Source organism: Urocampus carinirostris, chromosome 13, assembly GCF_059441175.1.
Source record: "Urocampus carinirostris isolate Australia breed hairy pipefish chromosome 13, RoL_Ucar_1.0, whole genome shotgun sequence".
Lineage (NCBI taxonomy): Eukaryota > Metazoa > Chordata > Actinopteri > Syngnathiformes > Syngnathidae > Urocampus > Urocampus carinirostris.
Window position 1 is genome coordinate 25,101,213 of NC_142361.1, and position 12,339 is coordinate 25,113,551.

Here is a 12,339-nt window from a genome sequence, read left to right on the forward strand (position 1 = left end):
CATTTAATTGTTTTATTATTTCTATGGATTATATAATTTTATTTTATTGTAAACATGGTTAGTTATGATTATTATTACTCATAATTATTTAATAAATGTATTAGAATCTCATCTCATCTCATTAGCCGTACCGCTTATCCTCATTAGGGTCGCGGGGGGCTGGAGCCCATCCCAGCCATCTCCAGGCAGTGGGCAGGGGACACCCTGAACTGGTTGCCAGCCAATCACAGGGCACACAGGGACAGACAACTCATTCGCTCATTCACACCTAGGGACAATTAGAATGTATTATGATTATTTTTTTGCAATACATTGTTTGTGCATTCATATACTTGTGTTTTATATTATGTTTATTATAATTTTTATTTTCATGTATTACATTTATCTACAATTATTTATTGAACTAATTGTTGTTATAATATTTAAATTTTGTAATTTTTAATGCTGCAAATTACCATTACTAATTATTTTTTATGATTATAATTTTTCTCATATATTGGTTTGTTTTAAAGCTTCGAAACGTATGACAAAAAATAACCTTTCTCATTATGTGACCACAATACAAGACAGTTTTAATTCTGGACCTATAAAATGTGTTCTAACATCACCTTATGTGGAAACAGAACAAATGGTTTTCTTTCACGGATTGATAGGAATACGTTGTTATTCATTCATTCATCTCAGTCTCGTCAAAAATGACTAAATACGGCGATAATAGGGGTTTGGCACGGAACGAGTTAGGTGGTACACTCCAACTGAAACAAATGTGTTTTGAAAAATTGTTTTTGTTCCTCCATTGTGGAAGCACTCTCCTATTGAGTTGCGACCAGCTGGACATTTGGCAGTCAGAAACCAAAAACAAGCCAGTTTTTCTCTTTTTTTCAAAATCATTACACGGAGCCCCACTTCAACAAAATAAGCATCGTTTAAGCCTATTTTATATTCCTGCCTGGCATTATTTTTTCAATATGAAATGCCTTATCAAGCGTTTTTCAAACGTTATTGGAAGCTCGGATGCTTCCCTCGGTCACTTTTGGCAAGATGGGCAAAACGGAGGGGCGAGCCATATGGTCTGTCCTTCGCAATAGACGTGACAGATTTATACGGGAAAGGAGATTCTTTTCAAAGGGTGACATTTATAGTATGTTGCATCGCAATATTTTGTATATTAACGTTCTCGATTGTATTTTCTGTGCAGATTATACTGGGCATTTTCTTCATCCTGGTTGCTCTGCTGTTTTGTGTTGCTCTTTTCATTTCCAAGTAAGTCTTTGATTGAATATTAAAGGCCAGATCCCGTGTATTCGCAGTTCCCCTACACCAGAGATTCTCAATGATTTTCTGTCACGTCCCCTCTCGGAAGAAAAAAAACAGTAACATTGGTTCTGGTAGCAAAAGTACAAATACTGTTCTTCACTCTTGTTTATTCTTCCTCGTCTTTGCTGGAATTATTTCTCCTGCAAGTCTGTGATTTTGCTTGTTCTGCATTACCCCCTGTTGAAAATCTAAGTTCCATAATACAATATAAACATATAATTGGTTCATTACCTCCCACTTTTAGCTGGTCAGTAATGCAGAAAAGGGAGGTAGGGCGCTCCTGAGCTCACATAATGAAAACTGACTTGTGTGCCTCTTTCTTTCAACTTACTCTGCTTACAGAGGATTTGGAATTTCTTTGATGTATCGTGACTGTTCTTTGCTAGAGTAAGGGGTAAAATTGAGGGGGAGGAGTAGTCATTTAATGGAGCCTAAGTGAGTTTTAGGAATTGGGAGCGCGGTGGCTAGGATGCTCCCATCTTGATTGGGTGAGAAGATGCTTGTTTATGTCTCTTACTCTTCAACCTTGTTTTATCATCATGAAACTGAGTAATGTGTAGTAATTAATTGTATTGGGCCTTAATGTATCATGGTAATGCTGAGAGGGTGTAACTAGGAAAGATGCTAGGGCGCTCCCGTTCTGATTCGGTGGAAAGGGGCTTTATCCTTCACTCTTCCTCCTTACATTATGCTTTGAAGAGGATTTTGACTTTTTTTTAACTCTCATTTTGAATCTTTTTTTCGAGAGTAAGAGGGGAGTGGCTTGGCAGTTGCCTGGGCGCTCCCGTGCTTACTTGGTGAAAAGGATTTTTTGATCCTCATTCTTCCAGCTTACTCTGTTCTTCTCGCTTTCTGCCAGAGTAAGGAGTAAAGTTGAAGGGTAGAGGGGGTAATCAGATTGAGCCTGAGTGTGTCTTAATCAAAAAATTGAATTGTTGTTGTAAAAATGATCAATTGCTGTTTGTTACTTGATTTATTTTATTTCTTTTTCAGTCTGGATAAAGCACTTCACTCTGCCGGCATCAGCTCCGGTTTTGTCATCTTTGGCACCAATTTGACAAATCCTTTGAATGAGCTTCTTCTGTCCTTACAACCAGTAAGTGCCCCCTGTATTTTGTTTTCGGCAGTACACAATTTCCCTCAGTTATATTACAGTAATTTCCGTTGTTTTAGCGGGACGAGAGTATCATTTTTTCTCTTATCGCACCCTCGCAGGTATTTCCCCTGGATTACATTCTGATTACAGTCATCACCATGTATTTCGTGTTTACATCCATGGCGGGTATTCGCAACATGGGCATCTGGTTCTTTTGGATAAGGGTAAACAAAACAAAGACACCGTCTCGGTATCTTTTTATTTCCGATCGACGGGTCCCGAAACGTATCTCTCCTTTTTCTTTCGCAGCTGTACAAAATCCGACCGAAAAAAACCCGTCCCCAGGCTCTCCTCTTCCTCTGCATGATTTTGCTGCTGATTGTTCTGCACACCAGCTACATGATCTACAGCCTGGCTCCGCAGTACGTGATGTACGGAAGCCAGAAATATCTCGCCGAGGTGAGGCAAGAGTTTGTGCAGCCTCGTCTCGCTTATTTCTCGACCTAACACGACGAGGCTGTGATGTTTTTTCACAGCTAGGTCGCTGCGTCGTCCCCACGGAGTCTTGTTTGTAGTTTTTTGTGGGCTTGTGCACCGCTAGGAAGGTCTGTTTATGTGTTAGGCGAGGTGGGCGGTTGTGTATGCTATAAAGCCACCGCTGTGTCTATAGGTACACTTAAAAGTTGTTTCTTTTTTAAGCATCAAGCAAGTTACAGAGAAGATGGGTTTTGAATGTAGACCAGGGGTCAGCAACCTTTTCGGTGTGGAGTGCCACTTTCAAATGTCCTTGTAAATCAGTGTGCCACACCCAGATCAATGACTCGCACAACATTTTTTTTAATATCCAACAGCTGTCATTTTACCCCAGTCCAATTATACAACATGGATACACATTTTAATCGTATAACTCAGTGTTTTTCAACCCTTTCTGAACCAAGGTACACTTTTATTGATAATAAAGCACACTGTACGTCGAAAATGTTTGAAAATGAAGTTAAGTCAAATATTTCACTGTACTACCTCTTAAGCAGATAATTAGTTTATGAAAGGAAGAAAATAATACTTAAAAATATAGAGCACATCATTCTTTTTTATTTTATTTTTTTACAGTCTTTTTACAGCAATCTTAAATCGCTTTGTTATTAAATGTAATGTGCTACTTCAAGAGCAGATAAATAGTACATAAAAAGTATATAAAAATCTACTGCCACCTACTGATATGGATGACTACTACAGTTCCTCGTCTGAAGAGTGCAAAAATACTGAATAATGGCCTGATTTTTTGGAAAGATAAAATTGGGTAAATTCCAGCGGCACACTAGACAAGGTATCACGGCACACTAGTTTGCCCCGTCACACTGGTTGAAAAACACTGGTGTAACTGACCAATTTATCTTCCACTATTCTTGTTCATCAATCAACTAAAAAATGAATGTGAATAACTAGTGGAAAGTTCTGTAGCCACCCATGACTTCAACTTTTTGCCACAAGAATTAACTAGAATCAACCATTCTTCATCAAAGAACACGCATACACGCATACATGCATACACGCACACACACGCTTCTCAAAAATATTAGCCATCAGTAAATGGTTTTCTGTGCTTTGCAATGCAGTGAACAATGTGAAAGCTTGTGTTTTTAGCAGTGACAAAAGGTTTTCAGGGTCTGTGTTTGTTTGCAGTGTATTTTAATGTCTCCGCCTTGAATTCATGTTCATGTTTCGTCTCGTAATGACGTTCAACACTTGCCGTGCAAGGTACAACGCTCTCGAGGCATAATGCACAAAACAGCACGGTCATTTTTGGCACAAAGCCTCATTCGTCTGTCCACACTGGCTGGAAAGAACGAGACGTTTTCGCTCGAGGAGCCGTCACGATTCGTTCATTTATCGCACGCGTGTTCCGTTGGCTGCGTTAAAACACGGAGCTCTCCTCTGCGAGGCGCCGCGCAAACACGCACTCACACACAAAACAGAAAATGGGGGGCGCGACCGTAAACACGCCGCGCAACTGAAAATGTCTAAATTTCAGGTAAAAATGCGCTTTAAACAAAAAACATTATTATTTGTATTATTTGGCCGCGCACTCGCGTGCCACTGGTTAACCCCTCGCGTGCCACTGCTGGCACGTGTGTCATAGGTTGCTGACCCCTGATGTAGACCATAATTAAGAATGGATCAATGGCCAGATGGCTTGATCATCTGTGCTAATTAATATTTTTTTTTATATAATCTCATTTAACTAAGCCTGGGAGATATGACAAAAAGTGTTATTACTTCCTTCCACGAACCGTATCATTTTTTTTTCCTGTGTTTGAAGGGTTGTGCTTTCATGTTTTGTGAATTTCCTTTACATTTTCTTTCTTTTTCATCTGAAGAGTCCATCGGGCCTTTCATCGGGGAACACTTCATCGAGCGTGAGCAGAGTGTGCGACGCTAACGCGCCCGAGGGTAAGCATGTACGAACACTTTCACCTTTAAGCTAACATCGGCTAATAGCGAGATCGCGGCCGACACCATCGTAGGTACAGTTCTCAAGAGCGAGACAACGTTTCATGGACAACTCTTTTGTTCGCCGATCTTTTATTGCTATCTATTTTTTCTGAAGGAGAATAATAATAAGGAGGAGCGTTTTGTAATGTAACCACTCGCTGTCACCATGACGACGTGTTTTAGAGCAGATCTGTCATGAATTCTTAACATTTTAGGACGGAGCTCTGTGACTAGGAATGATGGATTTGGATAGTCATACAAAAGGTTCTCATGCAATTTTTCATCATACATTCTATCCATAGACCCTATGTAATCCCTTACTACTTCGTGGCTTTAATGCATCACGGGTTGAAAAATATCCCACGACCCATTACCCTGGATCGCATTTTTTTTAGGGCCTAGTATCACTTCTTTGCCGTTCTATCAACCAAAAAGTAAACTGCACTTGTGCAACCTCATTTCATGATCCCTGATATATTTCTATATATATATATATATATATATATATATATATATATATATAGCTGCGAGCATGGAACAGAGGAGTGCACTTTATTTGGACCTGGTGGCTCTTTTTTCCTATTATTTCTGCCTAAGATGGAATGCACTTATGGGGCTGAGATCCATTATCTCCAATCATGTATTGCTGCCAGCTTGGACCGACAAAGCTCACTTTTGTTGGGCTTGGCAGCTCTCCTGTTATCTCTGCCTAAATTGAGTTGCACTGGGATCCATTATTCCCGATCGTATATCGCTGCGAGCCTGTATTGGCATAGCAACTTTTGTTGCAATTGTGCACCCACTGTATGTTATCCCCGATTCCGAGAGAAGGCACCTTTGTCCAGTAGCCTTTGTTTGCTATTAAAGAGGTCAAACGTCTCCTGTAGTCTTTCACCAGGTTTGCACACTGTAGGAGGGATTTCGGCCCACTCGTCCACGCAGATTTTCTTTAGATCTGTCAAGTTTCTGGGCTTTCGCTGAGAAACACAGAGTTTTATCTCACTCCAAAGATTTTTGATTGGGTTCAGGTCTGGAGACTGGCTGGGCCATGCTAGAACCTTGATATGCTTCTTACGGAGCCACTCCTTTGATTTCATGGCCATTTTCGGGTCGTTTTCGTGTTGGAAGACCCAGCCATGACCCATCTTCAATGTTCTGACTAAGAGAAGGAGGTTGTTCCCAAAATCTCACAATACACGGCCCCAGTTATCCTCTCTTAAATGCAGTGCACTCGTCCTGTCCTATGTGCAGAAAAACACCCCCAAAGTATGATCCTACCACCCCATGCTTTACAGTAGGGATGGTGTTCCTTGGATTGTACTCTTCATTCTTCCTCCTCCAAACGCGCTAAGTGGAATTTTGATCTCATCTGACCACAAAACTTTCTCCCATGACTCCAAATGGTCATATGCAAACTTAAGACGGGACTTGACATGTGCTGATTTCAGCAGTGTAACCTTTCGTGCCATGCATGAATTCAAACCATGACGTCTTAGTGTATTACCTACAGTAATTTTGGAAACTGTGGTCCCAGCTCTTTTCGTGTCATTGACCCAACTGCTGTTGTGTAGTTCCGGGCTGATTCCTCACTTTCCTCAGAATCATTGAGACCACATGAGGTAATATCTAGCATAGGGCTATACTCCCATTGTGATTGACCGTCATGTTTAGCTTCTTCCATTTTCTAATGATTGCTCCAACAGTGGACCTTTTTTCACCAAGCTGCTTGGTAATTGCTCCGTAGCCCTTTCCAGCCTTGTGGGGGTGAACAATATTGTCTCTAGTGTCTTTGGACAGTTATTTGGTCTTCGCCATGTTACAAGTTTAAGTCTGGGGTGGACAGCTGTCTTTATGCAGCTAACGACCTCAAACAGGTACATCTTATTCAGGATAATACATGGAGTGCAGGTGGACTTCAAATGGGCGGACTAACAGTCTTTCAGGGTCAGAATTCTAGAAGATACACAGGTGTTCAAATGCTTATTTACAGCTGTATCACACAAGTAAAGCGTTTAAAAAAATCGTGCATTGTGATTTCTGGATTTTTCTTTTTAGTTTATCTCTCTGACAGTGGACATGCACCTACGATGAACATTTTAGACCCCTCCATGATTTCTAAGTGGGAGAAATAGCATAATAGCAGGGTGTTCAAATACGTATTTTCTCCACCGTATGTAGTGCTCTAAAAAGGCTAGACGAGTCCAGTAAAATAATAAACTCGTCCCTTCAGCTTAATTGGTCAATTGATAATTTATTTACTACCCCAAATTCGCTACATACATCGATATATATATATATTTTTTTGTGGGCAGGGCCAAATCCACTCTACTGCCTGATAAACATGATGTGATTACTTCCCATTCCATCTTTGCTTAATCGTCTTGAATTTTGACTTCCTCGATTGTTTTTCTCGACTGCATTTGTTTCTGGAGAAAATTAAAAATCAATCATCTCACAGAGCGACAATGGGGACCTCGTCATTTGTTTGCACTGATCTGCCGTAAATTAAAGCCGTCCCGTTTTCCCAGCGAAGCGAATAAGCGATCGTCTCCGTTGACGTCGAGTTCAGAGTCCCGAACGTAGCTTGTTTATTCGAGCGAGTGCGCGACTCCGCATCAAACGAGTGCCGCGCGTCTATGACTTCGCAGAGAAAAGATGTCATTAAAGCGAAAGATTGTACAAAGTTTCTTGGTTGCTTCTGTCTTCTTCGTGTCACTGTTTCTTTAGAGCTGCTTTGTTCCCCGCTCGCTTCTTTTATTTCAAATGTGCGCAGCAGAAGAAGACGGCTAGTTTTGCGTTGATCTTACTTGTCGTTAAACCATATCATTTTTTTCTGATTTTTATAGAATTGTCTTTTATATAATTGGTATATGTTATTGACCCATCATTTTCTATTAGGACTTGAAAAAAGCATATTTTTCCCTCAAAATTAATAGTGAAAATAAATTGGAGCTAACATGATTCACATGAGTCACATATTGACAAAAAAGATGACTGTAACTCAAATTCTGTCCCATTTCAGACAAAAGCAAACAATAATCATTTATTGTCTCTGGGGTCTGCAAAAAGTAAATTGTGGTCATGGCTAAACCATGCTAACACAGCAACTAGCAAGCGACTTGGGGATCACGTAGTTTTTGTTTAAAACGATTTCCATTACTCAAATTCTGTCCTGTTTTGGACAAAAAGCAGAATCTGATTAAATCATGATCGTATTATACTGAAATAGTAAATCGCCGTTTTTGTTGAAGCATGCTAACGCAGCAACTTGCAAGATAATTTGGGAATATGTACAGTAGTTTTTGTTGAAAATGATTGCAATAACGAGAATTCTGTCCCGTTTTGTCCGAAAGCAAATCCTTTGTCGGTTAGGATCTCTTCTGACTGTTAATATTACATCGGCATGGTGGCAAAAGGATGCTAACACAGATACTAGCAAGCTAATCTAGATCTACATCGTTTTTGTTTTTTAAACGATTACTGTAACTAAAATTCTGTCCTGTTTTCATAAAAGCAAAACCTTAGTCAGGTATCGTCTTTAATTGTTGTTGTGGCTAAAAGATGCTAACGCAGAAGCTACATTTTGGAATACTGTACTTAAAAGTCTGTCCCACTTTGGACGAAACCCTACTTAGTTATCGAAGGACCTGGAAATATTGGCTGAAACATGCTAATGTGTCTAGAAAGCTAACTTGGAAGACGTTTATCCAAAAAATTGTTATAAGTTTAAAGTCTTCTTTGCTAAATTAATGTTTTCCACTGCTATTGTATGTTGTGCTGGAGTGTGACATTGAGTATATATATAGTTTCTATTTGACAGTATTTTCAATTTATTTTGCTAACATATATTGCTGAAAAGGTTTACTAGGTAAACACTTAATTGATTCAAATTGCTTGTTAAGTACAGAGAGAACCAATAAACGTCTTTTTTGTCTTAAATGTCAGTGATACTAGTACTGCATCAGTCTTGTTGGTCAATAGAGTTTTTCAGGGATGAAGGGGTTTTCTAAAAACAACTTACCTCCCTTTCTACACGTAATGATAAAATATACATTTTTCTTAGGGTTGGAAAATGTTAACAAAAGTAAAAATGAAGACGTACTGTTCCGTCTATGAACCAGTCTTAAATGTCATTAATCATAGAATTGCCAGATTTGTTCCTGAAAATATTTAGCGTTGGTTCTACGCATGTGTTTTTGTTAATAATATATATATATATTTATATTATATATATTAAGGAAAAATGTCAGATTAATAAAAAAATCAGACTTACTCTCCAGGTTGCGTACTTCTGTTTTTCCATCAGTCTTAAATGTCATTCCCGTATTTTCACAACTATAGGGCGCACCTAAAAGCCTTTATTTTTTTCAAAAGCTGACCATGCGGCTTATAATACAGTGCGCCTTATATATGGATCAAGATTGAGTGGCAAGGTCTCGCAACTAAGGCAAGCAGCCGCCGACTCGATTTTTCCCTGTAGGCGAAGTAGTCCGTGGTGTTACCAGCGTTTCATTTCCTTACCAATGTGTCAATCATCATTTAAAATGGTCACTATTGGCCAAAGTTATTCGGGGGTAAAGGAGGCGGATCCTTTTTAGCATTTACAGGCTCGCATAGGCTAAAGCAGGGCAAAATAAAGCCTGCAATTGGTCAAAAAAGATGTGAATCACAAGTTAGGTTGCTCTATGGCCTGGAGAAAACATTTTTACTACTGTAGTCTGTTTTTGTAAAGAGTAATTGCGGGGCTAAACAGACATCTAGCAACAAGCAATTGTTTTCTTTTATTTGTCGGCATTATGGAGTGTGTAAATATTTTACACGGTTGGATTTACTCCACTCACGGATGTAAGAGGACCATGGTTGCGTATTATTATTGAATGTGATGGCTGCAAGATGACTTTGGTGAGCTACCCCGGCTTTATATTTTCCCAGTATCTTGTTTCAGACTGATCGTGATGTTTCTGTGATGAGTCTATTTTTAAATTCAATTCAGTTCAATCCAAAGTGTTTCCTTTCATATGCGCAGTAAAAAAGCACATTTCCCTGCACAATGACATGACACGTATTTGCTTCTCTGTCGGAATGTTAAGGGGTTAATAAGTTTGACTGAACTGTCTGACTGTTTTGTTGACGGTCCCATTGTAGTGCCTTATAGTCCGGTGCGCCTTATGTATGGAAAATATAGCACAAAAAATATTTTTAGGGGGTGCGCCTCAAAACCCGTGAAAATACGGTGATTATATTATTAGGGAGAATAGATTACTTGCTAAGAAACACTTGGAATAATGCTAAGAATGAATGAATTAAGTGATAAATAAGGCTACGTTTTTTGTTTTTTTAGTATTTTTTACATGTAAATTTCCACAAAGACTGTACATTTTGTAGTATTCGGGTTTCGTCCTCAGCTTAAGAACAGAACTTGTCGATAAATGGAGAACTTCCTGTTGTCCTAAAGCATTTTCATCATCCCAGACCATAAGGTTACGTTTCTACCCTTTAATTTATCTCACACGTTTCAAAGTCAGATCCAACGTGACAACAACACGATTTTGCTCTTCTCTAAGATCTACTTGCACTTCTCCCTAAATGGTATTGCCATCTCGCGTGTAAGCATTGTACTGAGAAAACGCGTTACAAGGGGTTTTACTTTTAGTTTTCACCGTTTTCATGGTTCCCTCTTCATTGTTTTTTCAGACCAGTGCACGGTGACCAGGACGTATCTTTTCCTCCACAAGTTTTGGTTCTTCAGTACCATCTACTACTTCGGCAACTGGGCTTTTATCGGGGTAAGTTGTACTTCTGTCCTTAACCTGTAGTAGGTTAAGCTTATCAAATGTTTTTTTTTAAATCCGGCCCATAAACAATTGATGTTTGTAGTACCGGTCGAACGATTATTGGATTTTGACGGATATCGGTATCGGCTTTTTTATCAATTGGACTGGTCGATTTAATATATCTAAAACTGGGTAAGAGGAACAGGCGAGAGCTTTGCTTTGAAGCCGAGTTATTCTCTCACTCGTTTTAAAGAAGCAAGTTCAGGAGGAGTCTGCGATATTAGCTCTTATCATAACACTGGTTTGTCAATCAAGCGTGTGTGTTTGTGATTGAAAGGCTGAGTGATTTGCTGTTCACATTAGTTGGCCAATCTGGCTCTAAAAATAGGAGTGCTCACACTTCAATTCTCCGTTGACATTTTTCACGTTAATTTAAGTCATGTTGGTTGTTTATTTATTCATTTATTTATTGTGATCAAAATCAAGGAGCTATTTTCATTTTTTTTTACTGCTAAGCCTAATTTTATTTTCTGCACTGCTGGTTTTTGGTTTAAGTGAAAGATCAGTCGTGCTAGTTGTGTTGAAGTTATAATTCGTTTACTGTAAAATATCTGAGAACTGAATTTATAACAAATGTTCTTTTTGCATTATTAAAAATGTCTTACGCCATTTTTTGAGCTTTTACAGCGAACGAATATCGACTCCAAATATTGGTCATCGGCCGCCTCTTAATACTAATAATCCGTATCGGCCCTGTAAGACCCATCGGGGTGGAGCCCTAGTTTTTAGCCATCTACTACACACCATTGACCATGTAGCTTCAAAGTGGAGTGATGCCCTCAGCTTCCAAACGTTTCCGTCCCTGGACCAAACGGGCCCCTTGACTTACGATTTAAAAAAACATGGCTTCCCTTTCCACTGAATTGAAAATTGTAGGTACAAGCAGCAAGGGTCATGTTAAAACCGATGAAAACGGTTTTATTTCCTCAAAAGACGAAGCAGAGAATCGGAGTCTGTCACAACAGAAGTACTCTTAAGACTTACAAGTATACGTTGTCGGTGTCCAGAAGAGTTAAGAAGACGCACAGACAAGAGTGAGGCGCGATCATGGACTTGACACCGTTGTTATTTGAGTGCCTCAAAGTAGCAAAATGTTTTATTCTAGAGTACTACAGAGAGCAGAGTAAAACAACAGTGCCAGATGCAGAGGAGGTTGTGTGACTAGAGAAGGAAAGACGTTGAGTAAGGACCAAAAAGCTACCAATTAATACGTGACAACTGAGTCATTTGTTACTTTACAATTGTTTAGTTGTGATAACAATCTTTTTATGAGAAAATGGCGGGTAATATAATATGTACATTACGAAGAAGGGGAAAAAAATGCAATCAAAGGTCATGCCGAAAGTACATAAATTGTAAAAAAAAAAAAGTGTTTATTCTTAAGGTATTAAAAGATTAAAAAGGAAAAAAAGAATATATAGGACAGGCATAGCCACCCAATGGTCTACGTCCTCATTCTCCCACCTGTCTTTTTCCTGTTCAGTCATGGTTTGAGAGGGACCACATCTTATTTTATTGTGTTTTATTGCCTTTTTTCCACTTATAGTAATGGATCCCAAAAAGACAGTGATAAGGGAAGGAAAGGTGGAAAACATTATA

At 39.1% G+C, this 12,339-nt stretch overlaps 1 protein-coding gene across 1 annotated transcript in view; it reads left to right on the forward strand.

Annotated features, from left to right (window-relative positions):
• lmbrd1 (LMBR1 domain containing 1) overlaps nucleotides 1–12,339 on the forward strand; it is a 71,652-nt gene that overhangs the window by 57,454 nt on the left and 1,859 nt on the right. The window contains exons 10-15 of the mRNA XM_088351529.1: nucleotides 1,199–1,263; nucleotides 2,311–2,413; nucleotides 2,533–2,637; nucleotides 2,723–2,872; nucleotides 4,792–4,864; nucleotides 10,601–10,692. Coding sequence (XP_088207655.1) covers nucleotides 1,199–1,263; nucleotides 2,311–2,413; nucleotides 2,533–2,637; nucleotides 2,723–2,872; nucleotides 4,792–4,864; nucleotides 10,601–10,692 — 588 coding nt within the window. The remainder of the gene's footprint in view (nucleotides 1–1,198; nucleotides 1,264–2,310; nucleotides 2,414–2,532; nucleotides 2,638–2,722; nucleotides 2,873–4,791; nucleotides 4,865–10,600; nucleotides 10,693–12,339) is intronic.